This window comes from Anguilla anguilla, chromosome 3, assembly GCF_013347855.1.
Source record: "Anguilla anguilla isolate fAngAng1 chromosome 3, fAngAng1.pri, whole genome shotgun sequence".
In the NCBI taxonomy this organism is placed as follows: Eukaryota; Metazoa; Chordata; class Actinopteri; order Anguilliformes; family Anguillidae; genus Anguilla; species Anguilla anguilla.
In genome coordinates this window covers 24,789,373-24,806,439 of record NC_049203.1, presented here as the reverse complement: position 1 = coordinate 24,806,439, position 17,067 = coordinate 24,789,373, and the positions used below count along the sequence as shown (strand labels likewise).

General features: G+C 43.8%; 1 protein-coding gene across 1 annotated transcript in view; it reads left to right on the top strand.

The window, feature by feature from the left end:
* The window catches only part of LOC118223584 (mediator of RNA polymerase II transcription subunit 14-like), a 32,079-nt gene continuing 15,012 nt past the window's right edge, over positions 1-17,067 (top strand). Inside the window, exons 1-16 of the mRNA XM_035410301.1 lie at positions 1-691; positions 3,733-3,759; positions 4,115-4,220; positions 4,535-4,708; positions 5,706-5,835; positions 7,907-8,035; positions 8,735-8,842; positions 11,382-11,514; positions 12,130-12,280; positions 12,627-12,738; positions 13,334-13,459; positions 13,758-13,836; positions 14,432-14,591; positions 15,205-15,399; positions 16,137-16,271; positions 16,897-16,973. Of these exons, the coding sequence (XP_035266192.1) occupies positions 519-691; positions 3,733-3,759; positions 4,115-4,220; positions 4,535-4,708; positions 5,706-5,835; positions 7,907-8,035; positions 8,735-8,842; positions 11,382-11,514; positions 12,130-12,280; positions 12,627-12,738; positions 13,334-13,459; positions 13,758-13,836; positions 14,432-14,591; positions 15,205-15,399; positions 16,137-16,271; positions 16,897-16,973 (2,015 nt within the window). The 5' untranslated portion in view covers positions 1-518. The remainder of the gene's footprint in view (positions 692-3,732; positions 3,760-4,114; positions 4,221-4,534; positions 4,709-5,705; positions 5,836-7,906; positions 8,036-8,734; positions 8,843-11,381; positions 11,515-12,129; positions 12,281-12,626; positions 12,739-13,333; positions 13,460-13,757; positions 13,837-14,431; positions 14,592-15,204; positions 15,400-16,136; positions 16,272-16,896; positions 16,974-17,067) is intronic.

The window sequence follows — 17,067 nt, the reverse complement described above, 5'->3', positions numbered from 1 at the left end:
ATAATTCGCTAATAGTAAATTTCGTTTTTCATTATACAGCCTTGAACAAGTACGCCGTGTACCAGACTGTCTGTCACGCTTAAAATGGTGATGCTATTTGACAAAGGTCCCTTAATTTGTTACAAAGGTTCTGATTGGCTATTTTTTGACCTACCATCAGTTCCGCATCCGGGTCTTTGGTTTTATTTTATTTGTAATCACTTCCTGTGAAAGCGAAATGATGGCGGGGCTGAAGAGTTGCAGTCTTTACAATATAACATATAGCTAACAGCGGTAAATGCCGGCTTTTCCATGGGGCGAAGTCGCAAGTGCCTGATCGAAACGAGCAGGGCATAGTGTTACATTTGAGGGTCAATTCTTTCTTTAAGTAATCTAATATAAACGAAGGTTTCTGTCTTCGTTATCTTTCTTTTTGTTCGAACCGTTTGTCCATCTATCAAGCTAGCTAGGTTCTTAGCCTGTGAAGCAAGATACCCTATTAGCTAAGTTAGGTGTATCGCTCCAATCTCTTTGTTAAAATGGCTCCAGTGCAAATTGCATCTGAAGGCCAACTGGTCCCAATCGGGGGTCCAACGTCGGCGCCTATGGCTGCTCAACCGGGTGTCCCGGCAACGCATGGAGTCCGACTCAGCCTGCTGATAGAATTCCTTCTGCAGAGAACCTATCATGAAATTACCTTGCTGGCTGAACTGTGAGTATGAACCCACCGGGGTACAGTTGGATTTTTTTTTACCAAAGTCGTATCAACATATGTGATTTCACGACAACGTGTCTTAATTTACTACGCGGGTTAAATTCAGTGAAAAGTGGGGGGGGAACTGCTGTGTGCGATGATTCGCCAAAGCCCAACTTGGTGTATGACATACCTTACTTCCTGGTAATTTTTTGTTCCCTTGCTTTCTTAGTCTAAGCTGTCCAAAGCTCCCACAATGTTAAAATCATTTTGCTGCTTTTCCTTTGGCTAGATTAACGTTTAACAGTAGAAGTAACAATGACACGTTTCAACCCATCTTAGTTGACAGTACAGGTCGCTGCGTTGCAAAGTGAATCGCTTGCACATCTCGAGAATTGCTATTTGGTATTGTCATGTAATGTTGGGAATTGCAACTTTCTCTAACATGGCATTAATGGGGTAGCCCATAAAATAGATTTGTGAAATAGTATTGTAGTAAACATGCAGTAACCCACTTAGATTTATTATGGTGCAGCAATACACCAGGTGATAGCGGCTATATGTAATTAAACGAGTTTGTGGAGTTACACACAGGTACTCACGGGTATATATTTGTCCTCATTCTTTTGATAGTCTGATCACACCTTAGGGAAAGTATAGCATAAAGCTTTTTATTCAAGCATTTAGGTGATTTGGTCATGACATGACTTAAATATTGCAGTCTGTATACCAAATGTTGTGTGATTTATTGTGGCATCACTTGTGTGCACTATTCAATGTAGGGCATGTCCGATGCAGGGACATTGTATGAAATCTGGTCAATTGAGCTAGTAGCATGTCTGCCTGCCTTAGAGCTTATATTTTACTTCATATGAGCATGAATGCTGTTATGTGCAGAGTCTGTGTTAATGGCCACAGTCAGTAGTTTATCATGTTGCAACAACTGCACATAAGGACCTAGCTACTAACTTCCAAAGAGGTCCCAAAAAGATGTTCATAATTATAAACTAAAACACATTTCTGGGTTTTTTATCATTATATAATTATCATTTTTTTCATGGAATTTTACAGCAACTGTAAATGGGTTTTCCCAGCCATAGATCTGTTTTCCTTAATTAACCAGTGTCCACTTCCCACATCGTCATTGCAGTAGAGCAGTGTTTATAAACTCTTTGGACCTTAAGAGTGGATGCATGTCCCAGCCTGAAAGTGTTATATGGGCCACAATGGGGAGAAAATCACTACTCAAACCTTTTCCTATACAAAAGATAACAACAAAAAAAGATAATATTTTCTGGTGCTCTAAAATTTGATGACTGACATAATTGTTTCTGTACTCACACATGCATGCACATACACATACACGCAATGTATTTTATTTATTTTCCACACAGTGTTATTTACAATTCATGTTGAGCGGTTCTCTTATAGAGCATTTGGCTGCAGTGGTGCTGATGTCAGACAGGCCTGCAGCAGCTGCATGCTGCAGTCTGCATGTTTAGAACCCGCTGCAGCCAGGCAGCCCAGTTGGAGCTACTCAATGACTGCCTTTAATTCCACACGCACAAGAAGCTTTGTAGATGATATTAGCTTGATTGCAACCATATGGAGCTGACCTGGGTCAAATTTGAATTTTAGTATTTGCAAATGAAAATGCAATTTTATGTGTATTTGAATATTTTCAAATAAAATATTGCAAAATAATTACTTCTATTTTATTTATGCTATTTGGAAAAAGATCCGATTCTTTCTGAATGCATTTGAAGTATTTTTTAAATGCTTCCCTAAAATACCATCTTCAGGTTTTCCTACAAATGCATGTCTAGTATTCTCAAGTACTTTGCTCTATACGGAGCCATACAAAGTGATTATTATATGTAACATTATTCTGATACAAATAAATGTTTTCAAGACTATTCAAAGATAATTCAAATGAATCAAATACATTTTTACCTTGGTGAATTTGTGATTGATTGTGGCTGAAGCATTTTTTATCAATATGCAAAACAGGCAATTTCAAGACTTAAAAAAAAAAACAAAGGAAGAATGTTGGAATTGATTTGCAGCATAAGACAGAGAGAACTGAACCATAACAGGGATTTGTTACTAGATGTGGCCATGCAGTAGAACATTGAGCTCTAGGTGGCTGTCTATCTGGTGCACCTAAATGAAATGGAACACTGTGTTCTGGAAGTACGCTGAGGTGAAGCCGGGCGGGCTGGAATTAGATTAATGTAATGGACTACCTTTGTGTGGTGGAAGCAGTGGGATCTCTCACCAGCGTGTCATTTTCAGCGCAGTGGGGTTTGCTTTCTGTTTGTTAAGACTGTGTCAACATAAATAATGTACACTATTTTTGGTAGGCCTGTATCAGCTCTGGCGATAAATAAGTCAGTGAAATTTAAATTCCCTTCGCAAAGGGACTGTCAGAGAATTATTTGGATTGTGCAACAACATGAAATGACTCTGGCTTTTGGAATGAAACTGGTTAGATGCAGATTTAAGTATGATATATTAGTTAATGATATACCTAGTTGTTAACTTGTCATTGAATATGGAGGCACGTTATGGAATGATACAGACAAATATGTGCAGTGATAACTGTTAACTGTTCATTAGATATGAACCCACTTTGATCAAAATATGATTATTACCTGGGACAAGTAGCCTATCTTTAGGCTTTTATCGTTACGTTGTGCTGAATCTCATTTGGATGGTAAAAGAAAACATTTGAAATAATATATCTGAGTGATAGAAATAGTGTTGTTGCGTGCAATGGAAAGCTCCAGGCTATAGCCTACATTTTTCCACTCCAGTATACAAGCATTAATTGGCTTGATTATTTTACGCATACCTTATTACTGATCATTTATGAAACTGAGGTTATTTTTCTGGCATATTAGCGTATCTGCTTGTGAAGTTATTGGGCTGTTTTCTGTAGTGTTTTCTTTGTGAGGTCGCAGCTACCGCCTTACAGGATGCAGATTGCCTTTTTATTGACAGTTAAAGACATTTTTCTGGTTTTACATTATTAAAGTGGTCCATGCTCTGTTTTACAGGCTCCCCAGGAAGACAGACAGGGAAAGGTAAGTTAATCAAAAGAGGCCAATCTCTACACCTTACCACAGAAACTTTAAGAAGATTGTCTCTTAGTGAGACTTAGGGCCTCACTGTTAAACATAACACAGTTTATTGCAGCAGTGTGGAGGGTACTAGAGAACACTTCAACATTACTACATCTTTGATGTGATGTTCTGATTGAAAGATAAGTGTTTTGCCAGTGAGTATGATTTTTCTCTGTTGAACACTTGAAATGTATTTTAGACTCTCCCGTACATTAAGCTATCTCTTGGTAACCCAGTGGAGCACAGTTATTTGTTGTATTACAACTCACTTATTTTTGCACGCTGGCATGTTGGCTCTTTTCTCTTTTTCTCACAGAAAAATTGAGATTGTGCACTTCGCGAGCCGTACTCGACAGATGTTTGTGCGCCTCCTGGCATTGGTGAAGTGGGCCAGCAACGCCGGGAAGGTTGAGAAGTGTGCGGTACGCCATCTTGCTTTCCTCATAGATATTCAGGTCTCAGTGTGCATGCAGTAAACCTGCATTTTGCAACCAGGCTCACTGAAAAAAGTCTCATGCATGTATGTACTTTTTTAAATTTTAGTCTTGTTTTAGGCTACTATCCTTGCTACTATTGTGACTGCAAATAATTATAAATGCTGGGTACCAGCTGTCTAGCTCTGGTTAGGCACAATCCATATTTCTGCACAAGTGGTTGTCCAGCCTTGGTCATTCTGTTGTGTATGTAGTGAAAAAAGTGAAATATGCCAGTCTCACATTGGTGTCCTTATGAACAGATGATCTCCAGCTTCCTGGACCAGCAGGCCTTCTTGTTTGTGGACACAGCTGACCGGCTGGCATCGCTGGCGAGGGATGCCCTGGTTCACGCCCGCCTGCCCAGCTTTGCCATCCCCTTTGCCATAGACGTGCTGACCACAGGGTCGTACCCTCGCCTGCCCACCTGCATTAGAGTAAGTGACCTGATGTGGGGAACTGTGCCACCCTCTTTTAATGAGACAGCCGAAGTTTAGGGATCTCCGTCTCAAGTCCTATAGGGGCGACATAGCTCAGGAGGTAAGAGCGGTTGACTGGCAGTCGGAGGGTTGCCGGTTCGATCCCCCGCCCTAGGCATGTTGAAGTGTCCCTGAGCAAGACACCTAACCCCTAATTGCTCCCAATGAGTTGATTGTTACCTTGCATGGCAGCCTTTCACCATTGGTGTGTGAGTGTGTGTGTGAATGGGTGAATGATAGGCAGAAAATTGTAAGGCGCTTTGGATAAAAGCACTATATAAATGCAGTCCATTTACCATTTACCATCCTGGAGGACTACGGTGTCTACATACCTTGTTTTCAAGGCGCAAATTGGCTGTGCCGTACACTAGTGGGAGAGTTCTGGTTTAAATGAACCAAGTAGTGTGCGAAGTAATGAGAGAATACGGACAGCCCTGGAGAGATGGAACAGGAGTGTAAATGGATAGTCTTCATAGCAGACCTCCAGTCTGGAGGGCGCACTGATTGACAGGTGTGGGGGTGTGTGCTGCTTGCCTAGCATGCGCAAATTCACACTAATTACCGAGGCAGTTTGTGTCCGTGTGGTACTTCTGTCTCACCCCTGACTCCTTTTCTCAGTTAGTTTCCTTTTAGTGGTCATTTAGCCAGTTTCCTTCCCCCCGTTGCCTAATAATCTTGTCTTGCCTTCGTTATTTTCTCTACCAAGCACTGTATGCTACCAATCATAGCTTGACTCTTTCAAATTGTTGTAGTTCTGATCTATTGTAGTACAAAAAATAACAAGTAAAAAAATAAAGCAGTATTTTAACTAATGCCTTTCGAGAATGAACTCAATCAGCCTCACACTCTTGGCACGTGTGACCCATCGGTGCCCGTGTTGTGAAGTTTTGACTTTAAATACAGCCGTGTGCCCCGAACACAACAGTCCACTGACTAGTCTGCGGTATCCTTGCAGGATAAAATCATCCCCCCGGACCCCATCACCAGAGGGGAGAAGCAGACCACCCTGAACCAGCTCAGTCAGATCCTACGCCATCGACTAGTCACCACAGACCTGCCCCCTCAGCTGGCCAACCTCACCGTGGGTAAGGACTGTGCTTTGTGTGTGTGTGTGTGTGTGTGTGTGTGTGTGTCGTCGTCGTCGTCCCCCTTCCCTGGGTGACACTTTACTCAGTAGCAGTTTTTCCATGGCTAAGAGTTTGTCAGTATTAATACCAGAAATGTGGTTGGGATCTTACTTTGATTCCATTAAAGGTGATTGCCTTTGCCTTTAATGTCATTACACAGGCAACATTCTGAGGTAATGCAGATGGGCAATGTTGCTGACAAATGTGACCAGTCGTACTTTTTTTGAGCCCAAAATGTTATCCTGACTGATTTTTGTCCCACTTACAGCGCGCACACTGTTTAGTGTTAAGTGTTTCTCCACTCCTGAACGACTCGCTGCAGTCTCCATTTTATTTTACAATCTTAAGTAGATTTATTATGCCGTCCATTAAATATTAAAGAGCCCTGTCCGTAACCCCGCCAGTCCGTGACGAGCACATCAGGCGTCAGGCACTGCCGTCAGCCGTCAAAGTAATGACTCCTTTGAGAAAGCTGCTCCACTCTGTGTCGTCCTCCTGTTTATTTGGATGGAAACAAACCAAGATTCAGTTCTTAATGGTTGCCTGTGCGTGCACCACTTTATAGTGCATTGAAATAATGCGGAATGAAGTTGATGTTGGTTTTCTGATGTATTTGACTTGCGTAAAAAATTATGAAAATCATCAATTCATCTTTGGCAAGTTAGGCTATGATGGCAAAAAAAAGAAAAAATTAGACTGCGTATTTCAAAGTGACGAAGTCCATTCTCTGGCTTGGGGGTGCTGTGGGAGGAAAGGAAATTCTAACCTTATATGCGTCTGGTTGTAGTTTTTGCAATTTATTGTAGTTCATTGCCACTGACATTGCTTGTATTATTTCAGTGAGGCTAAGAGATGGTATTACTTGAGATGCTGCAAAGGGCTCTACCACAATGCAGGATTACACACTTACGTGCCCAAATAACTTTCACAAACTATCATGAAATGATGAATTTAATTCCTTAGGAGTCAACTGAAAATGTGCCTGCACTTTTTTTTTTTTTAAAGATATTTTTATGGGCTTTTTCAGCTTTATTGGATAGGACAGTGTAGAGAGACCGGAAGAACGGGGATGAGTGGGAGAGACATGCAAAAATGTTGTGCGGTCGGATTTGAACCGCAGACATCGCGGCTCGCAGCATGAGCATGTGGAAAGCGCTCTACAGGCTACGCCACGAGACACCCAGTGCCTGCACTTTTTTTGTCTAAGCTTGTATACATTGGAGTGCTTCACCTGCCAAACATCTGTCACAACTCACAACGGAACTGTAACGGCTGCGGAACAGTTGTCGTCCAGTGTTCTAAAACAGCTGCCCAGCGTTCTATGCAGTTGGTTTGACGGGTTTGGTATTCGTTCCCATGCCGACTGCTCTGCCAGCTCCCATTTGTCCTGTCACAACTGATACACCCTGTGTGGGTGGCTGAATTCATCGTACCCAAGGGGCCAAGGCCAGGCTTCATTTTTAAGCTTCCTTCCTGGTCTTGTTGCGAAGTGGCTGTCTTGCACCACTGCGGTTGGCGCCAGTATAGGTCTTTCAGCCACACGTTTCAGTGTAAGTCAGTGGTACCAATGCAGTGAAAAAGGCAATGGTTTTTTCCCACAAGAACATGTTGTTGCGGTAGGTGTCGGTATCTCACGCGCTTACTGGATGACCCAGACCAAGCCTGGACTGAATGATCATATAGGGATCCCCCCCTTTCCCTTCTGCGTCGTCTCTGGCTCCAATTTGTACAACATGGCAACACAAAACTGCACTTCCATGGCTTCGAATGGCTTTTCACAAGCCTAGAGAAAGTTACAGTCACTTTGTTAGTATATATATATTTTCTTACAGTCTGTGATTGTACCACAATCCACTCTTGCGCACATCTAAAATGGGCTTTTATTTAAATGGGGATTTAAATTCCATTTTCTAATTTTTCAGTAGATTGTTTTGACATTGCGTTTCGGAGGCCCGTCCAAAATTTTACAATGCTGGAAAAACCCAGTGGTTCATTTAAAATTGAAACGTGTGTTTGTTTATTTTTTAAGCTAACGGGCGAGTGAAGTTTCGTGTGGAGGGCGAGTTTGAGGCCACGCTTACGGTGATGGGGGACGACCCGGACATCCCCTGGAGGTTACTGAAGCTGGAGATCCTGGTGGAAGACAAAGAGACGGGAGGTGAGGCTGTGGGCAGACGGCAGGGGATTCTGGGATGTACATTCACGATAAAGGGGCCTTGCCTTGGGGTCACGGGGTCACCTGCCTGGCAAGTGTGTTAAAGTGCTGTGGTAGGGGCACTCCCAAATTTCCTGTTGTTGGCTACCAGGAGCACAGCCCTGATAAGTTGGTAACATTGCCAATGAATGTTTGACATTGCTCTGGTCTGTGATGTCACCAAGTCTTCCTGAATTACAGAATTTAATTAACTGTGTGTAATTTATTAAGCCTAAATTGGAAATATGAGCCAATAACCAATTCGGATTGACATGGAACATTATTCTATATGGGCAAGAGAGCGCTGAAGCAGGGTCTCATTGAAAGTAATTGCCAAGATGCTAACCTATATAAATGCAAAAGCCTCATGGCCAGTCATTTGCTCCCTGTTCCCGTTTGTGGTGTTGAAAAAAAAATTCACCCCATCTCAGTCAAATGGGTTTGTTTGTGTCGAGTTTTTTCTGATATCTCATTCCATCGGTCAAATAGGCTGAAATTTCTCATGCCTTATTGATGTGCCTCACAGATCAGTGGTCTGCGGTTTGAGTTATAACTTGACAGAGAAGTTTATCAATGTAAACGTAAAATAACTTTTTCTCTCCCATCTCCAAACCCCCACCCGCCCTCCCGCCAACCTCCTGCCAACCTGCCACCGACCCCCAGATGGCCGAGCCCTGGTCCACAGCATGCAGGTGAACTTCATCCACGAGCTGGTGCAGTCCCGCCTCTTTGCTGATGACAAACCGCTGCAGGACATGTACAACTGCCTGCGTATCCTTTCACTGCAGCTGCAGACCTGCAAGACTACTTTAGACACTCATCAGGTCTCACTCTGCACCTGGGTCCCTCTCACCCCATCGCCTCCACACTGCCCTCTGTTGGTGAAATCCTGTCTCTTGGGCAGGTGTGTCCATATCGGAAATGGGCTGGTGTGGTTGCAGGTTTTTGTTTTAGACTAGCACTAACACACCTGATTCTACTTATCTAGCTCTTGATTGAAGACCACTCCGGTCTTTTTTGGATAAGGTTGGATGCCCCTGCTCTTGGGTATGGATCTCAAACTCCAGTCCTGGAAGGCTGCAGTGTCTGCAGGTTTTTATGGTGTCCTATTAATCTGTAGCAAAATGAGGCCTTGGAAGTAAGTTGTGTGGACCCCTTTAACCAGTCACTGACCTAAACAGCCGGTGCTGAAATGCAACAAACACCAGCAGACACTGCAACTTTCAGGTCTGCAGTTGGATGTCCCTGCTCTAGGGAAGCTTAATTTGTTTGATGTAGTACTGTAATTTAGCTGGTGTGCTTGCAGGGGTCCTAATAAAGGTGTATTTCATCCTGCCTTGTGCATGTGCTCCAGAAATCTCGGTAGTAGAGTTGGGCAGTGTTACCCACCCTGTCTGTGCTAGAGCCTTTTAAGGACCAGAGCACAGAAGATGTGCCGAAAAGTTCTGTTTTGACCGCACAATAATTGGACACGTAGACCCCTCCTCAGCAGGCAGCTTATCAAGTGTCTGTGATCTTATCCAAGTTCTCTCACAAGGCGCGCATTCTGAACAGAAACCAAACGGAAATTAACAGAACAAAACCTATTACAAGTGATTGATTTTTTGTGTGATTGCTGCCATGCTATCTCCTTGTTTGTAGCCCTTTGGTGCACAGGGGTATTGGATCTTGTGTAGTCTCCGTGCCACTGATAATGACATGGGCTTTTTTTTTTTTTTTTTTGACTCAGTCAATACTGCTCTTTTCAGGATGCTGCCTTTTGGTTTCCAAGCAACAAAAACTTCATCACGCCGCCACGGGTCGTGACAAACTTGTGCATGTCATAATCCTCATGCTGCAGTGGCCCTGTCTGGAAAGTATGTCGCCATCCTCAGACGGAACGTGCTGGAAAACAGCCGACTGAAACCCAATCTTGGAATGTTTTGTCCTTGCACCTGCAAAGCACAGTCCTGTGTTCTCCAGTGTCTTTTTCTTTTTTACAGCACCATATGTCTGGAAACCAGGGCTCCGTTAACATTAATAATTAATAAGGCTTTGCTGTGTAGAGAAATTACGGCCATTAAACGTTCAAAAACATTCAGAGTTTCTTGGACGGAAGATACCAGGAGTGTTGGGAAAACTACTGCAGCAGTGCAGCATTTATGCTGCCGTAGAGTCCCACCCTGATTTTTCGGACGCGTTTGCGGAGACGAAAAAAAAAACACATTTCCATAAGGAGCCAGGAACTGTCTGTTAGCATTAGCTGCAGGAGGCAGGGCGGATAATGAGCTGATTAGCAAGATGAGCCTCTCCTGATTGCCTATTGAAGTTCTTTGAAGGGCCGCTTAGCTTTGTTTCAGGATCGCTAATGAACCGCTCCTGCTTTTTTGACTTCGCTTTGAGGGGCCACAGGATTCTGCACACTTACGAACGAGAAAGACGCCAACATTTCTTCTCTGAATTATTTTGTGGCTGGCTTTTTAAAGATTTTTCTAAATTCGAAATGACGTTGTGTCATGAAATGCTTAAGATGGCAATGCTTTTTACTTTGACTTTTAGTTATTAGACAAAAGAAATTGTGCTTGTTCAATAACAGAAGCTTATTTACTTCTGTTGCCTTTCAATAATCTCTATTGGTGTTTAAATCTTATCATGACATCGCTTAGAGAAATGGAATATACGGCAGTATTGTCATATTTCCAGTGTATTCTTCGTGGTTGTCAATTCCCCATGGGTCAGGACAACACAATACTATGTTAGCACGTGATTAATTCTGCTTGACTTTCTTGGAGTATGAATCTAATGTAATACCTGAAATTGGCCTATTTGTAAATGAGAAGAAACACTCAGTTTTATTGAGGTGCAGATCAGTGGAGGATAAACCTTCAAAAGAAAGATTAGTCTCATTGCTCCTTAATGTGTTTGACAAAATACAACCTGCTGCTTTTGGCACTGTGTGTCTTTGTCAGGCTTTACTGCACCTGAAATTGGCCAAAGCTCTGCTGACTTGGCTCCGTTTGCAAATGGAGCAGCCTCTGTCTGGCCTCCAGTGGCTGCCCAGCAAATCAGTCAGGAGAGCCGTCCGTAAGGTCAAGTGCGAGTCTTTCATATACCATCAGTTGAGCACTTATTTCCACCAGTCGTATTATTCTGCTGCGGAGCGCAAGATGATGCCTTTGCTTCAAACAAGTCTCTGCGTCTCCGCCCATTGTCGGGTTCATGAAAACTCGTCCGTTAGATTTTCGTTCGATTTCGCTGTTCCCTCTGGACTTTGGGCGGGGTCGTGGTTTGGTCGTGCCGTCGTTGCCCGTCCTTGACCGGGACTTCCCAGACTCCTTCTGCCTGTCGCTGCAGCTGGAGGTGCTGCACTCTCAGACGCTGACCCTGATCCGGGAACGCTGGGGTGACCTCGTCCAGGTGGAACGCTACCTGCCCGCCAAGTGCCTCACCCTCTCCGTTTGGAAGTAAGCCATCTTCATCCCTCCATTTCCTTTGTGTTGTTTAATAGTTAGGAACCTGGACTTGTAACTCATAGTTGGCAGGTTTGATTCCCAGGTGTGGCACTACCATTGCACCCTTGTACTTTTCAAAAATATACAGCTGGGTAAGATGGATTGTATAAGTATAAAATTTTTAAGCTGTGTAAGTTGCTCTGGATAGGAAAGCCTGGTCAATTGAATACAAACCAGAGAAAAGAATGAAGTAAAGAAATTTACCTGCTCTTTGCATCACAGAAGAAAATGTTATTAAGTTCCTAGAATCTAGTAATAATGCTTTTAGTTTCAAGGCTCCAGACAGCTTTGATGCATTGCCAGATCACCTCAGATATATAAAAAAATGGCCTCTTTACTACTATATGTTTTCTTGCTTTGGTGTGTTACAACCTTGATTTGACCTGAATTAGTGTTTTGCTATACTGTTTCTGAATCTGATCTTCCATTGTATTTATTCTTACATATTTTTATTTCTTAAATTATCTTTTTATTTATAAATAATAAATATAAAGATTTTAAAGGGAGATAAGCTGAAGCCATGCCAGACCCCCATGCACTCTCTAAACGCTCTGTCTTACCCCCCAGCCAACAGGTTTTAGGCCGGAAGACTGGAATAGCTTCTGTGCACAAGGTCAACATCAAGATTGATGAAGCCGACGGCTCCAAACCCCTGCAAATATCCCATGATCCTCCACTTCCTGCTTGTGACTCAAGACTAATGGAGAGAGCCATGAAGGTGAGCGGGGGCCATTTTAATGACACAGACGTATGTAAAATAATCCATCAACAACTTGTCTGGAGGTTTTTAAGTGTCTCCATGCATCTGGTGCCTAGTTGTTTCGTGGGACGGTTTGTACTCAGTCACACTGTGTAAATAGCGACAGTACGTCCAGATTGTTTAACCACCGAGAATAAGCCGGTTGGCATGGTGACGTTCAGCCATGGGGGAAGACCGCTCTTTTGGAGACGCTCTTTACCCGCGCCGCTGAGAATCCCATATGCATTCGCGCTCATAAACGGAGACTGTGTCATCTGCCGTAATGGCCCAGCGCTGTGTTTGTTATCATCGCTCCTTCCTGCAGATCGACCATCTGTCGGTGGAGAAGCTCCTGATTGACAGCGTCCACGCGCGCTCCAATCAGAAGCTGCAGGAGCTGAAAGCCGTAGTGAAGAGCTACAACGCCAACGAGAACTGTGAGTTTCTCTGCGGGCCGGACAGCGACGTGCACCGCAAATGCATCGCCACATGAGGCCTACTCTTGTACAGTAGTCTAGAGCTCTCCGTTTGCAATTTCCAAGTTAGCCATTTATCAGATGCTTTTATCCAAAGTGACTTACTAGTGCTGGAGATACAATGAAACATTATTCCTGGATTCTGTTACATGCAGCACAGTCAAAGCTAACCCTAATGAGCCTGTACTGTAACATGATCTAGTGATAATGAACCTGAGATATGATTAATCCAAACGTTGCCTCGGTAAAAATGGGTTTTGGGATCGACTACAGAAATTGAGGTGCATACCTGTTTTGAATCATGCTGATCATTGGGAATGATCTGCGTTTACTGTTTACATGTGTGTGAATATATGCTCTGTTTTCTGTTATTTTTATTTGTATTGTGCCTATTGCAAATGAAGTATTGCAGTGACCTCTTGAGGGTCGTCTTTGAGAAATTTAGAAATTGTGTTTGTAACCTCAATAAAATTAAGCATAAATAAAAGGGAAGAAATAAAATGACTATTGGGCAGTGAAGAGGTGCAGTGTTTGAAGCTGTGTTCTTCTGTGCCAGCCTTCATTGAGACCGCCCTCCCCACTTTGGTCATTCCTGTCCTGGAGCCGTGCGGCCGCTCGGAATGCCTGCATATATTCGTGGACTTGCATTCCGGAATGTTCCAGCCCATGTTTTACGGAGTCGGTAAGTATCAGTGCTGGAGCCTGTTCGGGGCTCTGACTGTTGTAATGGAAATGGTTTTCTGCACGTGTGCATGTGTCGAGGTCAGGGTTGATGTCAGTTCCATTTCAATGCAATAACTTAAGATAATGAACTGATATTGAGTTTATGATTTGAAAAAATGACTCTTATACTCTGAAGTTTTTTTTTCTGAATAAAGATTCATATTTTGAATTGACTTGCACTAGCTAATTGTAAACACAAATATCTGTGTACGATGAGAGAATGTTGATAGCTTCCTTGTTTTTCCGACTTGCCATAGACCAATCTGTGCTGGATGACATGGAAAAGTCCATCAACGATGACTCGAAGCGCATTGGTTTTTGGCTGCAACAACTCAAGTAAGCGCTTGTCTTTACTGCCCTCACTCCCCTCAGTGTACTTCCATAGCTTTACTTACCCAGTTAATGGGGTTTCAGTTTATTTTTCCAAAGCTTTTGTTAGAACTGACAGGACATTCTTGCCACATTGCATTACTTTACACTAGCTTGTGTGCGTCAGGCAAATGCACTGTTGAGTGGGGTCATAAATCTGTGTCAATTTCAGAAAACAGTTTTAATGAATAAGCGATAATTAAATAATTGTGGTATATTTACATTGAATGCCCTTTTCTGATCTTATTTATGGAACTGACTAATGGAATGTTTCGGTTAATTGTGTGAACTAAAACATTCAGAGGTGGAGTGACAGAGCTCATGTGAAAATTGAGACAGAGTGCGAAAATCTTTTTTGTTGATTTTCAGCTCCAGATGGTTGTCTGCTAACTGTTATTTTCCTCTTTCCGCATTGTCCGGTCATAGATTTCAATGCCCCGATTCTGCACTTGCTGTGAATGATGCTGAATGCGATAGTGTCTGTGGTGGTAAATGGAGAAGTGCTGATTTGTGATTGTTAGGATGTGTGATGGTGACCGTGGTGACTTGTCGTTGACTGTAGATTTTGGCTGGGGGAACAGCGGTGCAGACAGTCGGTGAAGCACCTCCCCACCCTGTGCAGCGACACCCTGCACCTCTCCAACACCTCCTCCCACCCCGTTGGGGGCCTGTCCAAGCACCGCCTCTTTATCAAGCTCACCCGCCTCCCGCAGTACTACGTTGTAAGACCCCTTCCCTTCCTGTCTCCTAGTATACCTTTAAATCTCTCTCACAGGCTTCTCTTTGTCCAGCTCTTTAACTCGTCCTTTTTCTCTCCAGGTATATAAATCTCTCCATCTCTCTCAATCTCTTCGTCTTGCTCCGTCTCTCTGTCTCTCTCAGTTTATCTCAGACTCTTACAGTCTCTCTCAGACTTTTAAAGTGGCTCTCAGGATCTTAGATTCTTAGAGTCTGTCAGATTCTCTCTGTGTCTCACTGATTCTCTCAGAGTCTGTCTAGCTCTTTAACTCAGTCCCAGTCTTTAACTCAGTCTCTCTCAGTCCCTCAAAGTCTCGGGGAATCTATGTCTGTCTGAGTCTCTTTCAGTCTGTCCAGCTCTTTAACTCTCTCCCGGCTCTCACCAGGTCTCCTAGGCTGTTCAGAATGTAGTTTTTCCAAGATGGGTGTTCCCTTAAGCAAATCCTGAGGGGAAAAGATGGATAAGTGGGCTTTGATGCACTGAAGGTGCCTGCTAAGATCCTGAGTAAAGTGGGTGATGTTAGGGCGCTCAGAACGGTGACATACGTCACGTCGTGTGAGGCTGACCGCACTTCTCTCTCTGTCCCGGCCTCTCAGGTGCTGGAGATGTTGGACGTGCCCGCCAGCCCCACTGAGCTGGAGTACAGGTACTACTTCCTGGCGGTGACCCAGGTGGAGGGGGACGAGGGCCCACCAAGCGCCCAGCTCTTCCAGCAGTTCAAGCCCAACCTGGAGGAGCTGGTGATGGACGCCTCTTCAGGCAAGGGTGCCAGGCCGGGGACCAAGAGGAAGGTAGGCCGTAGACACCACCCCTTTCAACAGGTTTGATCTACGAGCACGGCAAAGTAACCAGGCCCTTACGCACATCTCAATTGCTGTGCTGCTGGAAGGCGTGTCAGGTGACAGCGACTCTGCGGATAGTTTGTATTCATGCTGTGACTACCACAATGTGCAGCAAAATTCAGCAGGTTGAAGACACAAAATGGCTGCCGGAGTGTTGCAGGTACTGCAGTTTGAGTCAGTCAGGGGGAGGGGCTTGTTATGCGATTGATGACTATGTGCCCTCCCTTAGCTCTTTATTTATAGGACATTGGGACCAGTTATTGTTTATGATGTTGTAAATTTGTTCCTGACAGGAAGAGAAATGGCTGTTATTTTAGTATGAGTAATATGGAGTCTGTGTGTGTGTTTGTGTGTGCACGTGTTTGTGCTTACGTGTGTTTGTGTGTGCTACAACTGAGTATTATACCTGAATTACCTATACCTGTGTATAAATGTATTGCAGCTTTGTTGGGAAGCCATCTCGCACACTATGTCTGTGCTCTGACTCACATCAGACCTGACAACATCAGCTTAGGAAAAGAGGAACATGAGAATTTTCTAGAATGTGATATTATTGGCCCACAGATGATGTGAGCCTCCCCGGTTTAATAAAGGCCATATATCTTAGAGCCGGATGTGGTCTGAGTCATCTCATGGCTCTGAACCTGGCAGGGTGTTAACCACATGGCCCGTGTCTTTTCTGAAAGCTGTCAGGTGAACAGGGCGCCGTCGAACCCAAAAAGCCCAAACGATCGGGGGAGATGTGCGCCTTCAACAAAGTGCTCGCCCACCTGGTTGCCATGTGTGACACCAACATGCCCTTCATTGGCCTGCGCTGCGAGGTAAGGGGTCCTACCCTGTGGGTCAGGGAGGGGCTGAGGTGGCAAACAAGATACCTGTGATAATAACTTTTGTATCCATTTTTCACTGACATTCAAAACTATCAAATTACATAGAGCACTTGTATACTGCAATGGGTGTATTGTGTGTAACATGTACTTATGTCTAATTTATTAGCATACTTGTTTTAAATTGAAACTGATTGCATTCTTATTTCAGCCCTTCGAGTTAAAAGCAGGTGCATTGATCAAAGGAATTCTCCAACTACATTTAGAAAAGAACACTCAACATTTTTAGTTAAACTTTGGCCCCAGAGGTCCAAATATTATGGAAAACTGGCACAGTGAGATGACAAAACTATCTCACTGATGAAGGCGAAATGACAAAATGTTCAAATTTTGCCTCATCTTACATATTGAGTGTAAATCTTTCCTGAAGGTTTGTGAACTTCCGTGATTGCAAGTGTCAAGCTACGTTTGAATAAGCGGCGATGTTGCCGTGCACGTATTCACTCATTAAGTGGCTATCAGCAGTCATAAAGTGTGGGGACCGCCGCTCAAGGTGCTCTCCTGATGCTTGATTGTTGCTAGGAGACAGATTTATGAAGTTGTGTGCTTTTGCTCGCAGCTGTCCAACATGGAGGTCCCTCACCAGGGCGTTCAGGTGGAGGGGGACTGCTGCAGTCACGCCATCCGCATCCTCAGGTAAGAGAGGGACTTCCACATCCGTGAAGTACTGTCGTATCCCAGAGCCCTTTGCAATTTCCTCAGCATGACTGAGTTTGTACTGTGCTGTGGG